Source organism: Gorilla gorilla, chromosome 10, assembly GCF_029281585.2.
Source record: "Gorilla gorilla gorilla isolate KB3781 chromosome 10, NHGRI_mGorGor1-v2.1_pri, whole genome shotgun sequence".
Taxonomy (NCBI): Eukaryota; Metazoa; Chordata; class Mammalia; order Primates; family Hominidae; genus Gorilla; species Gorilla gorilla.
Window position 1 is genome coordinate 17,266,904 of NC_073234.2, and position 20,892 is coordinate 17,287,795.

The following is a 20,892-nucleotide window of genomic DNA, read 5'->3' on the forward strand; positions in this document are numbered from 1 at the left end:
CACTGCACGCTCCACCTCCCAGGTTCACGCTATTCCCCTGCCTCAGCCTCCTGAGTAGCTGGGACTACAGGCGCCCGCCACCACGCCCGGCTAATTTTTTTGTATTTTCAGTAGAGACGGGGTTTCACCGTGTTAGCCAGGATGGTCTCGATCTCCTGACCTCATGATCTGCCCGCCTCGGCCTCCCAAAGTGCTGGGATTACAGGCGTGAGCCACTGCGCCTGGCCGCCAAATGTATTTTTAAATTACACATTCTATAGCTCCCCACTGGGTGACCAAGTAAGAGTGCTTTTCTTTTCTTTCAGTCAACAAATATTTTTCTAGCACCTCCCACATATCCTTGTGTACTATCCTATCCACTGGGGAGAAAATGGTAAATAAGACCATTTCCAGAGCATATGAGGGACAGAAACAAAAGCACAACAGATGAGCATGCCACACTATTCCATGGCACATTAAATGCTGCGGCTAAAACATGCGAGAAGCTAGAAGTAGAATAATGGTGATGGGGGCCTTCTCTGGGAGGGATGGTCAGGGAAGGCGTCTTGGAAGGTGTGACCTCAGTGACAAAGGAGGCCTGCTCAGCACCCTTGAAGAGGCCCCCACCTAGGCTCGTGGCTATTTCTGGATAGGTTTCTGGATGTGACGGTGCCTGTCTGAGGAGAGGGGCAGATGTGGGAGGTGGCTCCATTTCCTGCAGGAGTCTTGAGATGCTTGAGTCCCTGGGTGCTGGGGAAGTCAGTTTTAGACATCAGTGGGTTTGTGTGAATGGCTAATGACCTGAAATCAACTCCTCATCCTGTGGGGCAGAGATTTTGTTTCAGGCACTGCTCTGAAGTATGGTGGAAAGCACAGAGTTGCTTGGGGTCTCAGCTTTACCTGTCCCGGTCTCTCTTTTTGGTCTCTTAACTCTAGGCTGGATGGACGTGGCCCCTTAAGGGAATGAAAGTAAGTGACTGAGTCCTAGCAGAAAAAGGAGGAGATCTTGGAGTTCCTGTCTTCCAACATGCACCTCTTTGGTTGTGATGGTGAAGTGGGACAGTGCCATCTCAGCAGGGACCTTGGATGTGCCCTAGAGGGGGTCTTGGAGGTGTAGCATCGTTACATCCCCTGCCACCATCCTCATCGTTACATCCCCTGCCACCATCCTGCCTACACAGTGGTTTTGGGGGCACAGATATTTCAGAGAGTAGTCTTCCCAAGAACCCTACATCAAGTATGCTACCACCCCTTCCCATTCTCGATTCTGGTCCCCTCTTTATTTTCCTCATAGTATTCACTGGACCTAACTTATGATGTATTTGTTTGTTCACTGCCATGTCTCTGGCACTTAGAGCAGTAACTGGCACATATTAGGCACCCAGGGTGTAATTCATTTGACTAATGAATGTATTGAATGGCTGAATGGATGAATGAAGAGGAGGAACAGAGCACATGTCTGACCAGCTCATTCTGGCTTCTGGAAGGATCCTGATTGGGAATTTTGCATCTTTCCCTCCCCACAGCCTCCTAGTCACTACTACTAAAGAATAGAGACCCTGATTCCCACTTTTTTTTTTTTTTTTTTTTTTTTTGAGATGGAGTCTTGCTCTGTCACCAGGCTGGAGTGCAGTAGTGCGATCTCGGCTCACTGCAACCTCCACCTCCCAGGTTCAAGCGATTCTTCTGCCTCAGCCTCCCAAGTAGCTGGGACTGCAGGCATGTGCCACCACATCTGGCTAATTTTTATACTTTTTTATTACAGATGAGCTTTCACCATGTTGGCCGGGCTGGTCTCAAACTCCTGACCTCAGGTGATCTGCCCACCTTGGCCTCCCGAAGAGCCCCACATTCTTAACTACTGTGTTTGGTGTGTTTGAATTGACACTTGCCTCTTAGGAAGGGGAATCTTTTTAGACCCTGGGGAAATCTGTAGTTATTGCAAAGGCCTTTCCCTGCCTGTTGGGCATTTACCAGATCTTTCTTCCTACACAAGGAGAGCCTCCCCTGGTTGAATCCTGCTATAAATCTCACTAGTGACCCACAAACAGGGGTCCCAATGTGACCTGCTCATTAACACAAAACCATCAGTCCCCATACAGCTTCCTGCCTTCCCAGTCGGGTTGAGGCAAGAAATTTCCATTCTGCCCGTGCTGATGAAACCAGCCGCCAGCATTTACCTTTCTAAGGGGTCCTTTCTCCTCCCACCCCAGCCCACCCCAGCACAAGAATGTAAGAGAGGACAAACAGCTGCCTGGCTTCAGTTCTATGGCCACTCAAGAATTGGCTCGCATCTGTCTGCCAGGACAGAGAGCGTCCTGAGGGGGTCGGTGTGTGTGTTGTGTGTGTGTGTGCATGCGCGCGTGCATATGTGTGTATGGGGGAGTTCAGTTTCAGGTACCACACATCTGGAAGTCAGAGAAAGAAGCCACTGCACATGTTAGAGCCATTTTGGGGGGCAATTTTTTTAAAAAAACATTTTTAATGGGCTGAGAGCCTCGTGGAAAGCCCGGGGCGGGGGCGGGGGGGGGGCGGGGGATGGAGTAGAAACAGCTGCGGGAGTGATTCTTGTCTCCATATATGTTTATAAGGCACTGAGGGCGGGATTAGCAGCTCCTGGGAAGTCTGGCCCTAGTTGCCGTGTCAGCCTGTCCTGGGGGCAGTCACAGCCACAGTGACCATTAGCAGGCACCCAGGCCTGTCTTTGGCTCAGAAACGGTGGCCCCCAATGTAGCCTAGTTTGAACCTAGGAACTGCAGGACCAGAGAGATTTCACTGGAGCCTGATGGAAGGGTGACAGAGGTGAGAGGCACTGGTGCGAGGGACAAGTGTCACAGGCGGGGAGGAAGAACTCCGCTATCTGGTGGTGGAAATGTGTGAGGATCAAAGTCCCCAGGGAGAGTAGGTGTTGCAGGCTGCAGGGTGGTGGGCTGGGCATAGGCTGGGCATGGGCTGGGCAGGAGGCTTCGGGGCCGCAGGGAGGAGGCTGGAGAAGCAGGAGGGCATGGGCAGCCCTAGCTCTGCAATCCCGGGAAGGACTGGTAGGTGGAGTTAAGGATATTTGGACAAGGAAACGCTTTGAAGCTTTTCTCTCGTCCTCCCTACTCGGGACCTGGTCGCCTCCCCTCCATAAAACCATTAGCTCCTGGTGCCAGCCCTATCTCTGCTCCATCTCTCGTGGTTCCAGTCGGTGCATTCACAGACCTTCTGCCCTGGGGGACGAGGAGGATTTATGGGGGGAGAGGAGAGGGGGAGGGGCATCCTTCAGAGGAGGGGAGGTCTGAGGAGAGTCGGGTGTGGAAGCTGTTAGGCCCGGGCTGGAGGCCGGCTCATTTCCGAGCTGGCTCTGCATGACAAAGGGGAAGGAGCAAGTTTCTTCTTTGATCTGCCCCCTGCCGGCCCCACACACCTGCCTGTTGGTGCCCCCGCCCCAGCTGAGACTTCGAGAAGGAAAATCAAAAGGGGGTTGGGGAAGGGCTGTGTCCCAGCTCTCCTGGACCCTGCTCGGGCCACTTTCCTCTGCTGGTGGCCCCAGGACAAAAATACTTCCTGGGCTGATGACCCGAAGCACCTGCCGCCCCCTCCCGGAGAGCCTGGGGACGTCGACGCGCAAGAGTGGCGCAGTGAGCCGGGGCGCGCGGGGCTGCGCTCGTCAGGTCCGGGGCCTCGGGCCCCGGGGAGGACGCTGGAGGCGCGGGTCACGCCCAGACGGAGGCCCCAGAGGACCGCGGGGCAGCCGCAGGGGGCGTGTGTCTCTAGGCGTAGGCTCGCTCTAGGGTCCTGCAGCACTGATCTGCTGTGGGTCCCAGGGTCTGGGGACAGGGGTTCTCGGGGGTGGATAGAGGAACAGGCGTGAGTTACAGCAGGCAGCAGGCCAAGAGGTGGGAGGCTCGGGAGCTAGCAGGGAAAGGCTGTGGCATCTGGAAGATGCGTCCTCAGCTCAGGCATTTGATGCCAGAGCTGCCGCCTGGCGTTGGCAGTGTCCCCGGTGCAGCTGCTGGGCAAGGTGCTCAGTGCCGCCCTCGAGGACCACGGTGCCAGGAGGGGCAGGGGCCGCCTAGGGAGGCACCCCTCAGCCGCCAAAGCTTTCTGGGCGGGCGGTTCGCGGTGTGGCTTTTACATTTCTCAGAGAAGCTGCCTTGAGAAAGTGAAAAGTCCTTGATCTGTACGCAAGGGTTGGGACTTAGAAAACCTGCCAAGGGTGAGAAGGGCACAGATGGAGAGGGGAAACTCCTCCTTGGGTGCAGGTAAATCCAATTCACCAAAATGTTTTAATCCTACAAAGGAGAGCCTGAGGGTCAGAGAAATAAGTCTCTGGGCTGGAATGAGAGGTAGGGACGTGGGGGAGTGGATAGGATGGTCCTCATTTCTTTGGATGTTCTGCAGCAAGGACAGGTATGCTTTGCAACAGCCTAAGTGGCCTCCCGGATGCCGAACGGAGGAACGCAGCAAGCCCCGCTCTTGAAATTACTTGTTTTCATTTCTCTTTGTGGTTTCTCAGCTCATTATTTCTTTGGAAATTAGGTCCTGCGCAGGGTTCCCACAGTTTGGGGTCAGAGACAGAAGTCCTAGGGTGGGAACATGAGCAGTGGGAGGTGGAGGCTGGAAAGAGGCCGAGCTTCTTTGTGGGGAGCACGCAGCATGTAAGCATCAGTGCAATTTTCTCCACCTCACCCCGGCTCCTGGTCTGCCCTTATCCGCTGAGTTTCCACACTGACTCTCCATTTCTGTTTTCTCCAGGGAACCCTACTCTGGAAGCTGTCAGTCCCAGGGCACTGGGGAGGGCTGAGGCCGACCATGCCCAGCCTGCTGCTGCTGTTCACGGCTGCTCTGCTGTCCAGCTGGGCTCAGCTTCTGACAGACGCCAACTCCTGGTGGTGAGTAAGAGGGGCTGAGGTCCTGCCTGCACAGCTGGAGGCGTCCTTCAGCGACTGAGATGAGGAGGAAGGGCACCGTGTGTCACGGTAGTACCTTGATTCCTGGGAGTACTAAGGGCCTCTTTTATCCCAGGAAAACTAAGAACGCTCTGTGTCTCTCTCAACCCTTATCTTTGTAAGGGTTCCCTGAGGATAAAGGTTCCGTTCATTTGATTTTTTTCTCTAATCCTGTCCACATTCCTTTTCCTTGGACCTTCCCTCATACCCATGAATTGTTAGAAATTGCTCTTGGGTCAACAAGAATATCAATACTTGGTAGTTTTTTGTTCCTTTGTTTTGTGTGTTTTGCTGGTAGGATACAGAATTCCTCTTTTATAAGTCTGAAGGCCATATGAGGGGTTCACAGCACCATGGGTGGCTGGCTTTCTTCTTATGTTTTAAGAGCTGTTGTCATTGCCAAGTTGACATGGAAATGGCAGGCGATCACCACCTATTTTGCATGGTCTCTGCCACTAGCATTTTTACTCAGATAGCAAATCTGCAGCCTTCTCATCTAACACTCTATATGGCTGGTAGATGATGAGCAAAAGGGAGAGCCTCTGAACTGATGGAGAGTGGATGAGGGGAAGCTCAAAGTGAGACATGGCAGTGAAAACAAGTAGACTAGATCGTGATGTATGTAAAGTGATTGGATTTTAAAGGTCCAAGGGGAGTACCACGCAAAGGATTGATTGCTTTCCATGGCTTATCATGTACTTGAGCTGCACTGAACTAGTCACTCCTACTCATTGAATGAGGCCTGTGCTCTCCTGTTGAGGTTTGGCTCTTATTGCCCTCTACTTAAAATGAAGAGCTGCTCCCCACCCCTGGTCTTCTTATCTGCCTGGCCCCCATTCTTAAGATCCAGTTCAAATTCTGGCCATTTCCTTATAAAGGCTTCTCTTCAGCCATAAGAGCTATTTTCCTATCTGATCACAGCAGATCCAGAAGCAGATCCAGAGTCTGCCTGGGGCATTTGGCATCTCGCATGTCCTTTGTGTTCATGCCTCAGATTCCTTCAGTTTGTCCTTTGAAGGCCAGCACTCTGATTTACTAATTTTTCTTTCCAGGGCCTTGTACACAGGGACGCATTCAATAAATGTGTTGAATGAATGACTTAATGCTGCACACAGGCGTATGCTCACTCCTGGGCCTTCTTTTCCCCTTTCTGGATTGCTGTCCTAGGTCATTAGCTTTGAACCCGGTGCAGAGACCCGAGATGTTTATCATCGGTGCCCAGCCCGTGTGCAGTCAGCTTCCCGGGCTCTCCCCTGGCCAGAGGAAGCTGTGCCAATTGTACCAGGAGCACATGGCCTACATAGGGGAGGGAGCCAAGACTGGCATCAAGGAATGCCAGCACCAGTTCCGGCAGCGACGGTGGAACTGCAGCACAGCGGACAACGCGTCTGTCTTCGGGAGAGTCATGCAGATAGGTAAGAGGCCATTACAAGAGGGCTTGGCCAAGGAACTGCACTCGTCTCGTTTGGGAGCAATTAAGCTCTCTCAGGACTGGCACAGGGAGAGCCCAAATGCAGCCTAATTGGGCTCTCTCTAGGCTTGGCAGCAGTGTGCACCACGAGAGAGGCACACGAGGAAGCAGGCTCTGGGAGGCTGCAGAAACCACAAGCCTGATGTTCCTCTAGCTCTCTGCCTTCCAGCCTCACTTGGGGCAGGTTGCTTGGGACTCACTGAGAGGTGGCAGGTTGCTTGGGACTCACTGAGAGGGGGCAGGTTGCTTGGGACTCACCGAGACGGGGCAGAACATCTGAGTTGACTTAGAGTGGATTAGGAGAGCCGCCCACCGCCACTGCCTTTGTGTCTCAGTGCAAAAAAGAGCCTTGGGTAGAGAACCAGAAATTGCAGCCCTGAATGTCTGTTGGATTTTTGCCTCTTCCACTTGAACCTTTGAAAGAGAGATAGAAATGTCGGCCAAAGTGTTGATAGCTGTCACTAACCCAACCCCATCCAGTCCCAGCTTTTTCATTTGAAAGGGATATGTGAACATGGGGGAAGGGGTCAGACGAAAGAAAAGAGGAGAGGGAGAGGGCCAAGTCTTCTGGATTCCTGTCCCTTCCCCTCTCCCACTGCTGGCCAAGGATTCTTGGGCCACCCTATTGCTTAGATGGAGGTGTGATCTGAGATCTAATTGTTTTAGGTCCTTTTGAAATGCAATCCTCCCCTCTCTGGCAAGAAATTGAGAAATCCGGCCCTATTCTACTGGGTCTTATCCCCAGGGCCATAAAAGGGAAGTGTTAGAATGCTGTGTTCCTTCTGCCTGACATTCTCCGAGAATACCTCCCTTCAAAAGGTTACCTGAGGCTGGAGTTTCCCCAGAGAGGGATTTCAGCCTGGGAGGGGAGTTGGGGAGGTAGAGATTTCTTCGGGCTCCTCTCTTAGGGAGGATACTTGGAAGGCTCCTTCCCCATCCCACTTATTCCAGACCTCTTTCCCTACCCTCTCTGTCCCATATTGAGAAGTAATGCCCAGTGCAGTAGCTCACGCCTGTAATCCCAGCACCTTGGGAGGCTGAGGCAGGAGGATTCCTTGAGGCCAGGAGTTCAAGACCAGCCTGGGCAACATAGTGAGACCTCTGTCTCTATAAAAAAAATTTTTTTTTAAAGAGAGAGAGGGAATTAAAGATGGGAAAAGTACACACTGAAAATTGCTGCTCTCTTGCTTCCTTCAGTATCAACTCAGGGTGCATAAAAGGAAGGTCCTAGTGTTCCTGGGGCAGCTTTCTCAAAAGAGTAGACTTGGGGGTTTAGTGGGATTTACTCACAGTTTATTGATTCTTCTCAAACCCACCTGGCATTTGTCTCTTCTTTCTGGCGAAAATCTTGGCAGCACTCCCTGCCCTGTGTTTTGGGCAATGAAACTAGGACGGCCCAGGTGCAGAGAGTCTCCTCTAATCTCTTCAGTGGAGTTAATGTTTATTGGAGACCTAATGTAGGCCTGATGTTGGCTAGATCCTTTTCATGTGTATCTCGTGTGCATAAAGGCCCCAAAGTGAGGCTGTACTTTAGGAAAGAAAGGGGTTGGCAGGAAAAGACACTCTGCTGGGTTCAGATGTGCACTAGGTGCCTAGCGAAAGCAAACCCTGTCGAAGAGAGCCCATCTCTCTGTGCCCTATTCCGTTACAAAATGGAACCCTTCTGTTTGCCTCATTTTCCCCCTTCCTTTTTATAGCATCACTGAAGGCTCATGCTACCTAGAAGGCTGTCCTCCCTTCCTCCCCCCTGAGCCCAGAGTAGCTCCTGGTGTCCTCCCTCTCCCTATCTTGAGAATGACTGTCTAAGGCTTCCTTTCTCCTTTGAAGCCGCTGCAAAAGTCGGTCACCAGAGGGCGGCAGAGCAGCTCAGAGGAGCCTTGGCCCGTTGCCCAGCTTCTGCCTAGGGAGTTTGGAGGCAACTTGGGCTGCTATGGAACAGAGAGGGCATGAAATTGTTCTGCTGTCTCCTGTAGGGAAAAGACGCATGTCCCTCTAGTAGCTCATGGCTGCTTTTTTTTAGCCGTTAATTCTTGAGATGGTTAGAGATTCAACCTGAACTGTTGCGTATATAGATAAACCCCCACGTTGCTTATCCATTCTGAAGCCCCGAATTATCTCTTTCTTGCTGAAGGTAGCAATAGTAGATGGTACTTAGTAGGCTTACCCAAGGGCCCAAAGGCTGCCCCGTGAAGGCAGAGCTGCCCACACTCAGCTTCTGATGAAAACCCGACTGAAAGAGGCAGGCAGCGCACCGGAGGACAAATCGGGATCCCAAACAGTCATGATAGGTTCGAACTGTCAGAGCACAGAATGTCTGGTGTGTTAGTTCAGCTGCAGGTATGTGATTTTAGAAGGTAATTCTGAGAAGGCTGATTCAACTCTGAAAAGTATGTTTGCTAAAGAATGATAGAAATAAATCAGACATATGTAGCTTGGAAAAGTGAAAATGTAAAAGGCTTAATAGTTGTTTTCAAACACTGAAGAGCTGTCAAATGGGAAAGGGATTACAGCAGAGTGCAAGTGCAGCAGGCAGGAATCATAAGGAGGCATATTTCAGCTTAATACAAGAAGGAGCATTCTGGTGATTGGAGTCATTTGAAAAAGATGGAATGGATTGCTTTGAAAACCCAGCCCGCTTGTCTGAGGAACTGTGTAGAGGGAAATCTTCCGGTGGATATGGAGGGTAGCTCGGGGCTGAAGCTTGGGAGGCTCCCTCCGTTCCAGGATGCCATGTCAGGTGGTTGAGGCTGCATTTTAAGGAGATGAATTCCTCAAAGTGGGGCCCAGACCCTCCTCCCTGAGAGGCTCTTTGGCCATCTTACCATCCCCAGTGCTCCTTGTCACATTCTGAGCCCCGTAGACCGGGTCCTGTCGGCTGAATCACGAGTGTAACTTCCTGCCATCATTTCGCTTTTTCTTGGGCTATTCCTATTTCACAACTGACCAGAAGCCAGCCACTGGTTAATAGAGAAAAACAGACTCACTCAGCATGGTCTGTTTGTAAACTTCACTGTGTCATGCCCAGATAATCAAGAAGTAGGGCCAAGGGAGAGATTTCTCTAGACCTCTCGATTGATTGCGGACTGCTTCCCTTTCTACCTTCCAAGACAAGACTCTGGGATTCTGCCTGGTTTAATCTCTGAGATCAGGATTGAATCTGTTTTCTGCTAAGAATCACTCCCTTCTCTCCATATCTAAGTCCCTATAAGTATCATTTGTTATTTCTTATAACAGCTTTATTGAGATATATAACTCACATACCATGAAATTCAGCATTTTAAAGTGTAAATTCAGTGGCTTTGAGCATATTCACAAGGCTGTGCAACTGTCACCACTGTCTAATTCCAGAACATTTTCACCACTCCACAGAGAAACTGCACACCCGTTATCTGTCGCTCTGTATACCCCAACCCCCAACCCTAGGCGACCACTATTCTTTCTGTCTCCATGGATTTGCCTATCCTGGGCATTTCTTATAAATGGGATTATAGAATACATGGCCTTTGGTGACTGGCTCCTTTTACTTAGCACAGTGATTTAAAGGTTCATCTGTGTTGCAGTCTATATATATATATATATATATTTTTTTTTTTTTTTTTTTTTTTTTGAGACAGGGTCTTACTCTGCTGCCCAGGCTGGAGTGCAGTGGTGTAATCATAGCTCATTGCAGCCTCCAACTCCTGGGCGTAAGCAATTCTTCCACCTCAACCTCCTGAGTAGCTGGGACTACAGGCACATGCTACCATGCCCAGTTTTTTTTTGTTTTTGTTTTTGTTTTTTTTTTTTGAGATGGAGTTTTACTCTTGTTGCCCAGGCTGGAATGCAATGGTGTGATCTCGGCTCACTGCAACGTCTGCCTCCTGGGGTCAAATGATTCTTCTGTCTCAGCCTCCTGAATAGCTAGGATTACAGGCGCCCGCCTGGCTAGTTTTTGTATTTTTAGTAGAGACAGGGTTTCACCATGTTGGCCAAGTGGGTCTCGAACTCCTGACCTCATGTGATCCATGCTCCTTGGCCTCCCAAAGTGCTGGGATTACAGGCATGAGCCACCACGCCCAGCTTAATTTTTTTCTTTTTTAATGTTTTTGTAGAGATGGGGTACTGCTATGTTGCCAAGCTGTTCTGAAACTCCTGGCTTCAAGTGATCCTCCTGTCTCGGCCTCAAATTGCTGGGATTACAGGTGTGAGTCACCATGCCTAGTCACTTTTTATGGCTGAATAATATTCCATTGCATGGATAATACCACATTTTGATTACCCATTTACCCGCTGATGGATAGTTTGGTTGTTTCCAATTTTTGCCTGTTATGAATAATGCTGCAAGAAGCATTCCTATGTCTGTTTTTGTGTGGACATATGTTTTCCTTTCTCTTGGGTATAAAGGCATACTTCCGAGATATTGTGGGTTTGCAGGTCTGGTTCCACCGTACTGCAATAATACTGCAATAACGTGAATAGGCAATAAAGTGAGTTGCATGGTTTTCCAGTGCATATAAAAGTTATGCTGTGGGCCGGGCGCGGTGGCTCACGCCTGAAATCCCAGCACTTTGGGAGGCCGAGGTGGGCGGATCACGAGGTCAGGAGTTCAAGACCAGCCTGGCCAAGATAGTGAAACCTCGTCTCTACTAAACATACAAAAAAAAAAAAAAAACTAGCCAGGCGCGGTGGCAGGTGCCTGTAATCCCAGCTACTCGGGAGGCTGAGGCAGGAGAATTGTTTGAACTCGGGCAGCAGAGGTTGCAGTGAGCTGAGATCGTGCCACTGCACTCTGGCCTGGGTGACAGACTGAGACTCTGTCTCAAAAAAAAAAAAAAGTTATGTTTACACTATTCTATAGTCTATTAAGTGTGTAATAACATTACATCTTAAAAAAAGGTACATCCCTTAATTAAAAATACTTTATTGCTAAAAAATGCTGACACAGAAACACAAAGTAAGTACATGCTGTTGGAAAAGTAGCACTGATAGATTTGTAGCAGGATTGCCACAAACCTTCAATTTGTAAAAAACACAACACCGGCTGGGCACGGTGGCTCATGCCTGTAATCCCAGCACTTTGGGAGGCCCAGGCGGGCGGATCACGAGGTCAGGAGATCGAGACCATCCTGGCTAACACGGTGAAACCCCATCTCCACTAAAAACACAAAAAATTAGCTGGGCGCAGTGGTGTGCCCTTGTAGTCCCATACATCGGAGGCTGAGACAGGAGAATGGCGTGAACCCGTGAGGCGGAGCTTGCAGTGAGCCGAGATTGTGCTACTGCACTCCAGCCTGGGTGACAGAGCGAGACTGTCTCTCAAAAACAAACAAACAAACAAAAAAACAACACCTGCACAGCACATAGTAAAACGAGGAGCTTTGCTTGTGTTCTTAGGAGTGGAATTGCTGTGTCATATGGGAACTCTATGTTTAACCTTGTGACTGTTAGCCTTAGACTGCCCGACTGTTTTCCAAAGTAGCTGCACCGCTTAACCATTCCCACCCACAGTATGGGAGGGTTCTGGTTTTTCCGTGTTCTCACCAACTTGTTATTGGCTGTCTTTTTGATGATAGCCATCCCAGTGGAGGTGATTTGGGCTTGCATGTCCCTGATAGCTGAGTATTCTGAAACAGACATTTTACTGAAATAGAACATACGTTATATGAATGTTGAGGTGGTTCACCACAGCAGTAAAGGGGAACATAGCTGGGATTTTCTGCTGGAAAATGATCTGGGTATTTAGAGGGACCGTGCTGAGTGTCTGGAATTGTAGGTGCTGCAGATGTTGTTCCCAGGGCTCCTGAGTTAGGAGGCAGTGTGGATCCTGTGGAAGAGAGAGGAAGACAGCTTGGATTTTTCTAGACATTGTAATTCTAGTTCATTTTTGACTCCTGGCCTCTGCCACTGTCTAGCTAGATAATGGCAGCAGTACCGACAGACAGATGCGCAGCTCATAGAGCGTGAGAAATGGCATCTGTGAGGGAGACATTTCTGCTAGGATACAACGTCTTGATACCATGATTTCTTCCTTAGCCTCATTCTGTTCGACTCCCATGTTCTGTGTGTTTCTGAATGCCTATTCTCCCCTCCGCTGAGGTCTCCCTCCTAGGAATCTGCAGGTCACACAGGCTCTTCTGCAGTGGATATTAATGCAGGCCAGGACCGGAGGGACTTGTTTTTTGTTTTTTTTTTCTTTTTTTTGAGACGGAGTCTCACTCTGTCGCCCAGGCTGGAGTGCAGTGGCGCGGTCTCGGCTCACTGCAACCTCCGCCTCCTGGGTTCAAGCAATTCTCTGCCTCAGCCTCCTGAGTAGCTGGGATTACGGGCACCCTCCACCACGCCCGGTTAATTTTTTGTATTTTTAGTTGAGACGAAGGTTTCACCATCTTGGCCAGGCTGGTCTTGAAGTCCTGACCTCGTGATCCACCCGCCTCGGCCTCCCAAAGGGCTGGGATTAGAGGCTGAGCCACCGCGCCGGGCCAGGGACTTGTTTTATTCTGGGTGGTTTCGCAGGGCTGAGCTAGGGCCAAGAGGCGGAAGTAAAACAGCAGATTTCAGCCCATTATAAAGAGACGTTTCCAAGCATTAGAGCTACGGGAAGGAAGCGAAAAGCGCTCCTCCTGAGCCCCCTGCCCCAGGGGTGTCAGCAGCGGCCGTGGCGTGCAGGTCCGTCGGGGGAGACGGGGAGAAGGACAGGTCTCCGGGAGAGGAGAGTGCACCCCCTTACCGCCCCTGCCTCATTTTGCAGGTAGCCGAGAGACCGCCTTCACCTACGCGGTGAGCGCCGCGGGCGTGGTGAACGCCATCAGCCGGGCCTGCCGCGAGGGCGAGCTCTCCACCTGCGGCTGCAGCCGGACGGCGCGGCCCAAGGACCTGCCCCGGGACTGGCTGTGGGGTGGCTGTGGGGACAACGTGGAGTACGGCTACCGCTTCGCCAAGGAGTTTGTGGATGCCCGGGAGCGAGAGAAGAACTTTGCCAAAGGATCAGAGGAGCAGGGCCGGGTGCTCATGAACCTGCAGAACAACGAGGCCGGTCGCAGGGTAAGCTGGGCCTCCCCGGCCTCCCCAGCACTGCAGACCTAGGGGGCTGTTCCCGGGCTGTGCCACCAGCTGTGGCCTGGCCATCAAGGAAACGGGTTAGTCTGACCGTGAAGATTCTTACCTACAATTGCAAATGTAGATGTCCACATTATTGAACAAATCCTTTTCAAAATGCCCCACTTCCCAATGGGCATATGTGCTTTTTCTTTCTTTTTTTTTTTTCTTTTTTTTACTTACTTTATTATTTCACAGTTCCTAGAGGACTTAGGTGCAATGTTTGGATCAGAATTCCAGACGTAAGGATTAGAGCAGCGCTCTTGTCTTGGCCACCCCTCCTTTGCAACTTGAACAGATAATGCGATGGGATGTTTAGGTCCTTAGACTTCCTCTAGGGTTTATGCTGTGTTAAAGGCTCTGGTAATAGCAGAGTCGACTTTCAAGAACTGCTATCATACGTATCCAGAACCCAGTCAAAAAACATTCAAATACTAATGACAAACACACTTCTGTGCGAGGAGATTTTAGACATAAGTGGAGGTGTGAGAAGACAGCCATCTGTTTAAGGCTGGAGGAAACAGCCTGCCCAGTCTCATGTAATGTGACTGTCTTTTAAGCCTCAGTTTCAGTAGAAGCAACCATGCAGGTTTGAGGGGAGCTGGGTTCATTGTATGTGCAGAGCACACCTGGGCAGCAGCTTCCGGGCCCCTAGGTGGCGTGCTGGAAAGCGTGAACCCTCTCTGCCTGCACCTTGTTCCTGAAAACCCCCCCTCTGAGCACACATCCAGCCTCCTCTTTTCTTTGCTGTCCCCCATCATGGCTGCCTCTGCCACACAAGACTGGAGGGCCTGCCCCGCAGGAATCTCTGCCTTTTGCTGCTTCTGCATAGCCAGTGTTGACAGGGACCGAGGGCAACATGGGTGTCCACCCGGGTTTCCTCTGAGAAAGGTCTGAGGTCTGAGCACTGGGTGGTGAGAGGCTCTTTCTCCTGGAAAAAGAGCTCTCAGGAAACAGCACGGACTTCTTTCTTGGAGTGTTGTCCCCACTCGGGTCTATGTCAAGCCAGCTGGCTCTGGTTCCCAGGCGAGGTATTGTAACAAAGATGAACTCACTCAAAAATGAGAATGGTGGCCGGGAGCAGTGGCTAATGCCTGTAATCCCAGCACTTTGGGAGGCCAAGGCAGGTGGATCACTTGAGACCAGGAGTTCGAGACCAGCCTGACCAACATGGTGAAACCCTGTCTCTACTAAAAATACAAAAAATTAGCTGGACTTGGTGGCAGGCACCTGTAATCCCAGCTACTTGGGAGGCTGAGGCAGGAGAATTGCTTGAACCTGGGAGGCGGAGGCTGCATTGAGCCTAGATCACACCATTGCACTCCAGCCTGGGCAACAGAGCAAGAGTCCATCTCAAAAAAAAAAAAAAAAAAAAAAAGAGAATGGCAATTTCTTAGAAGTTTAGTGGTGGCACCCTAGTGATTTAGTAACAGGATACGAATATAAGCCTCAAAATATCTTTACATAGCAAAATCTTAAAATGCGAACTCATGAGAGGCAGGGCACAGTGGCTGATGCCTGTAATCCCAACACTTTGGGAGGCTGAGGCAGGTGGATCACCTGAGGTCAGGAGTTCAAGACCAGGCTGGCCAACATGGTGAAACCCCATCTCTAGTAAAAATACAAAAAGTTAGCCGGATGTGGTGGCACATGCTCGTAATCCCAGCTACTTGGGAGGCCTAGGCAGGAGAATTGCTTGAGCCGGAGGTTGCAGTGAGCCAAGATCCTGCCATTGCACTCCAGCCTGGGCAACAGAGCGAGACTCTGTCTCAGAAAAAGAAAAAAGAAAAGAAAAAAAATGTGAACTCATATATTGGAGCACACATCAAAGAAATGGAATAGGAAGTGTCTTTTGTCTGAATGGGGATGTTGTAGTATTGGCCGGATGGAATGTGGTGCACCTGTGTGCATAGCATCATCAGCCATGGGACATCAGGTAGAGACCAGAGTGGGTTATATGCCCAGGGTCTTCCTTACGCTTCCCTTATCCAGAGGCTATTTTTGCTTCCCAGAAAAGGGTGTGTGTAAGGTGGTGTCAGTGTGTGGTAATGTTAGGAGTTCTGGTAATTGCTGATCTGTGATTATGATAGGCTAACCCAGGGCAGAGAGACTGGGAGCCATCTCAGATGACTTCTGCTCAGGGCGTGTGTGGAGCCACCCGGTCTCTCAGGTGTACTGGCTGTCTCCCAGTCTGTTTGCCCACGTCTTTGGGTGTCTGAGCCTGAGGAGTAGAGATGTCAGTGAAGGGATTAAGATCCGCACTTTATCTCCTGACTGCCCAGAGTCGATCCAGTTTTTGAAATCTTAGTTGAAACACTGCCCTCCCCAGTCCCCATTGTTAGTAGTTTTTCTCCCACCTGATCTTCAATCGGGCATTCTTGCTCTTCTCAGGTATTCCTTACTCTATCTACCTTTGCCTTGGTAGGTTGGCGGTAGGTTCCTGTGGGCAGGGATTGCCCTCTCTGCCCCTTTGCTTCAACCCTCTATGTGCTGTATGTCGGTGGGACAAATGGATATGCACAGAGGAGTTCCGTGTTGCCTCCTCGGGAGAGGTCAGATTCACGGAGGCTGCTTGTGGCTCTGCTGAGCTGCGCTGTGGTGTCCGCACGTGCCTGTGATCAGGCAGGTGACACCCACTCTTCCCCTTTCCCCTGCTGCTGGGTCTCACTTTATTGCCCTTAATTGTTTGTTGTCTTGTCCGGGCTCTTATCTGGCAGCCTTCCCTCCCATCAGGCTTGTTCCTGGCTTGCGCAGCTTCCCTGTCTGTCTCCCCGCTTAGCCCCTTCCTTCAGGCTCCACACCTCTCCTCTTCCTTAACTCCTTATCTCTCCCTTTGCCTCTGCCTGCTTCAGGTTGGGAATTCCTGGCCCCCTTTATTTTTTATCCTCTCTCCAAGGAACAGGCCTCGGCCATCAGTCACCATCTGAGGCCGGAGGTATTCACTGCTTGCCTCCTCACACCTACACACAAAGTTCTCCAGCAAGGACTGAGTGATGGCTGGGATGGAAAATAGACAAGTATTTTAGAACCAGATTAAAAAGAAAAAAAGATTATCCAGGATCTGATGTCTTGACACAGAGTAAATCTTAGGCTACTTTGCCAGAAGTTTCTCTTGGCCTGCAAGAGCATCTAGTAGCTCCTTCTTAGACAGTGGCGGCAACACCAGTGGCTGATGGTGTTTTGCCACTCAAGGATTTCTAAGCATTTTCCAGATAAAAGCTTGGTGCCTAATCCTGTAACATTCCTGTCTGTCACCAGGCTCAGCACACCATTAGATAGAAGTGGAAGAGGAGCTGAGAGGCGCTTTTCCAGGGACAGATCGTAGAACTAAAACTTTTTTTTTTTTTTTTTGAGACGGAGTTTCGCTCTTGTTGCCCAGGCTGGAGTGCAATGGCGCGATCTCGGCTCACTGCAAACCTCCGCTTCCCAGGTTCAAGCGATTCTTCTGCCTCAGCCTCCCTAGTAGCTGGGATTACAGGCATGTGCCACCACGCCTGGGCTAATTTTGCATTTTTAGTAGAGACGGGGTTTCTCCATGTTGGTCAGGCTGGTCTTGAACTCCCGACCTCAGGTGATCCGCCCGCCTTGGCCTCCCAAAGTGCTGGGATTACAGGCATAAGCCGCCACAACGCCCGGCGAACTAAAACATTTTTGAAAGCTTTTTTTTTTTTTTTTGCTTTTTGAATTAGCAGTCTGGGCTGAAAATCGGCATTTCCCCCTATCGCCTACAAAAGGAGCCTATATATATATATATCTACAGAAGGAGATTTTGTATATATACATATATATATATAAAATCAGTAGTAAAATATGAAAAAAATTGCAGATATTCCTATCTCTTCAATGTCTTTGAATTCAGGGAAGGATGGAGGGGGTGTTTAAGCTGGTGCACTTCCTCTTGGATTTGTTTTCCTAAAATTCTGGTCCTTGCCCTGCAGGGTCTTGCTCCGACTCTCCTTCCCCAACTCTGTCTGAGTGTTTGCCCCCGCAAGAGATGCTTATCCGTGCTCCGAGTTGCTAAGCGGCAAGGTGCACAGTTTCCAACCCTTAATGTTTCCTCCTCTCAGCAGTGCCAGACGCCTGTCATCCGTCTCTAAGCCAAGGACCACTTCCAGAGGAATATCAGGCTGCAGCTCAGACCCAGGGCATTTGGGATGGAAGGGTCATTGCAGGCCCCATCTTTGAGGTGTCTTGTCAGGATGGGGTGTCAGTTCCTTTATGTCTTGGACCTGGAGCTGCCCGGCTAAGTGCTGGTGCCTTTAACCTTGGGAAGAGCCTTCCTTCCTCCTCTGCTGTAAGCCAGCTTTAAGCCCCGAGATTGGAGTGGATAAGTGCTTGTTATTCTGAGTCCTTTCTGGGTGGCCTTGGAGGTTAGTGAGCCTCTCTAGAGCTTCAGTTTCTCCACCATAAAATAGTGGGAATAATTCCGTACCAGGAAAAACTCAGGAAGACTTTTGCCAACAGTCATATGCACTGATGATGGCTATGCTGTCTCTTGCACCTGCAGTGGTCTCTGCTTAGCTCTGAATAAAGACACAATCTGGGGGCTCTTGAAAAGAAATCTAAGAGAAACCCTTGAAAAATGAGTCCTGACTCAGTTGGTGACAATAGCCATGCATAAGAAAATGCTCTGCAGCCGGCTTGCGTTTTCATCCCGCCATCTGCACGTCTGGGCCTGCTGCCAGGGTTGGTTGCCATGGTGCGTCAGTATGCTGCCGTTGAAAAGCACTTTGTAAGCAGCTTTCTGGTCTGCTCTTGCTTTTACATTTTGGTTTGGGATAACTCAAGTTCAAATCTACTCCACGTTGTGGCGGTTCTGTGACTTCTGGGGCAGACTTGTTTTAGATGAACTGCTCCTGCAGGCAGGCCCAGCTGCTTGCAGTTCCCTTGCACGTTGCTTCACTGTGTTACTCCAGCTCTCCCAAGGGGGTGTCTGGGGGCTGCTAGGGAGGAAGAAAGTGGTCTTGCTCACAAATGGATGGTGTATGGCAAGACTCCTGATGACTCTATGGAGTTAGTGACTACATGGTAACATGGGGAAAGGGACCATTTAATTCTCAGGGTATTTGACAGGATCACGGAGAGTTTTGGGCTAACCACGGCTATGCCAGTGATTTCTGTGATAGGTTTGTGATACAATTGGATTCTTTTTTCTGACTTGTGCTCCTATTATGCAAAAGCTGGACACATTTTGTTATTTTGTTTTGTTTTGCTTTGTTTCTAGAGATGGAGTCTTGCCCTGTTGCCCAGGCTGGAGTGCAGTGGCACAAGCATAGCTTGCTGCATCCTCAAATTCCTGGGCTCAAGTGATCCGCCTTCCTCAGCCTCCCCAGTAGCTGGGACTACAGGCACCAGCCACAGTGCCTGGCTGTATTTTGTTGGTTATTATTTATTTGTTTGAGGCTTTGATTAAGATGGAGATATCTTTGTTTTCCGATTGTGAAAAGGATGCATTGATTGTAACAGGTTTTGAGGAATGAGAAACCAGTAGAGTGGAAAGTGAAAGTGCCTGGTGCCATCCTCCCGGCTGATGGGGACAAGTTGCCTTGCCGCCCCAGGGTTCTTTTCTGTGGCGCCTCTTTTATGTTTTCCCTCTGAGCACCTGAGCATCTTGGAAAGATCTTTGCATGCATTTGAAAAGCTATCTATCCCCTACCCTACCGGCCCCTCCTGTGTACTAGGCCTGTGGCTACCCCAGCCACCCTCTGGGCCTCTTCCACCGGGATCCTCCTTCTTACTCCCTTCTTTCTCTTCCCCTAGGCTGTGTATAAGATGGCAGACGTAGCCTGCAAATGCCATGGCGTCTCGGGGTCCTGCAGCCTCAAGACCTGCTGGCTGCAGCTGGCCGAGTTCCGCAAGGTGGGGGACCGGCTGAAGGAGAAGTACGACAGCGCGGCCGCCATGCGCGTCACCCGCAAGGGCCGGCTGGAGCTGGTCAACAGCCGCTTCACCCAGCCCACCCCGGAGGACCTGGTCTACGTGGACCCCAGCCCCGACTACTGCCTGCGCAACGAGAGCACGGGCTCCCTGGGCACGCAGGGCCGCCTCTGCAACAAGACCTCGGAGGGCATGGATGGCTGTGAGCTCATGTGCTGCGGGCGCGGCTACAACCAGTTCAAGAGCGTGCAGGTGGAGCGCTGCCACTGCAAGTTCCACTGGTGCTGCTTCGTCAGGTGTAAGAAGTGCACGGAGATCGTGGACCAGTACATCTGTAAATAGCCCGGAGGGCCTGCTCCCGGCCCCCCTGCACTCTGCCTCACAAAGGTCTATATTATATAAATCTATATAAATCTATTTTATATTTGTATAAATAAATGGGTGGGTGCTAAATAATGGAAAGATGGAAATGGAAAGGAAAAGCTTATTTAAGAGACGCTGGAGATCTTTGAGGAGTGGACTTTGCTGGTTCTCTCCTCTTGGTGGGTGGGAGACGGGGCTTTTTCTGTCCCTCTGGCGAGGACGCTCAGGATGTAGGGACTTGGAAATATTTACTGTCTGTCCACCATGGCCTGGAGGAGGGAGGTTGTGGCTGGATGGAGGAGATGATCTTGTCTGGAAGTCTAGAGTCTTTGTTGGTCAGATGACTGCCTGTGACCCTGGCCACTAGGCCAAGAGGCCCTATGAAGGTGGTGGGAACTCAGCTTCAACCTCGATGTCTTCAGGGTCTTGTCCAGAATGTAGATGGGTTCCGTAAGAGGCCTGGTGCTCTCTTACTCTTTCATCCACATGCACATGTGCGGCATCTACAGTTTACAGGAACGGCTCCTTCCCTAAAATGAGAAGTCCAAGGTCATCTCTGGCCCAGTGACCACAGAGAGATCTGCACCTCCTGGACTTCGGGCCTGCCTTTCCAGCAAGAATTCTTCATCCTCCACAGTTCACTAGCTCCTACCTGAAGAGGAAAGGGGGCCGTTTGACTTGACATGTCAGGAAAGCCCTAAACTGAATGTTTGCGCCTGGGCTGCAGAAGCCAGGGTGCATGACCAGGCTGCGTGGACGTTATACTGTCTTCCCCCACCCCCGGGGAGGGGAAGCTTGAGCTGCTGCTGTCACTCCTCCACCGAGGGAGGCCTCACAAACCACAGGACGCTGCAACGGGTCAGGCTGGCGGGCCCGGCGTGCTCATCATCTCTGCCGCAGGTGTACGGTTTCTCTCTGACATTAAATGCCCTTCATGGAGGTTTTGCTCCCTTTCCTTATTTGGACCCACGCTGATCTTTCATGAGTCTCCTTTTATTTTTTATTTGGTCTTTAGAACTCTGCTCTGCAGTGTGGTTGAGGGTAAGGAAATTGTGACTCCTTAGACTATATAGTCTGGTGATTACGGAGAGGGACAAAAGAATGTTTTGAGAATTAGATACGGTGATGCATTTAGGCGTTCACCCCAAGAGCTAGCACAGTTAAACACTCAGGAAGTGGTAGCCATTAACATTA

General features: G+C 50.5%; 1 protein-coding gene across 4 annotated transcripts in view; it reads left to right on the top strand.

Moving 5' to 3' along the window:
- The window catches only part of WNT5B (Wnt family member 5B), a 125,731-nt gene extending 105,094 nt beyond the window's left edge, over positions 1–20,637 (top strand). Inside the window, exons 1-5 of one of the 4 annotated variants that reach the window (XM_055357530.2) lie at positions 3,073–3,635; positions 4,720–4,856; positions 6,081–6,328; positions 13,112–13,404; positions 19,219–20,637. In XM_055357530.2, the coding sequence (XP_055213505.1) occupies positions 3,330–3,635; positions 4,720–4,856; positions 6,081–6,328; positions 13,112–13,404; positions 19,219–19,677 (1,443 nt within the window). In that variant the 5' untranslated portion in view covers positions 3,073–3,329 and the 3' untranslated portion in view covers positions 19,678–20,637. The other 3 variants (XM_019039203.4, XM_055357532.2, XM_055357531.2) reach the window with 3 other exon arrangements.
- The last annotated feature ends 255 nt before the right edge of the window (positions 20,638–20,892 follow it).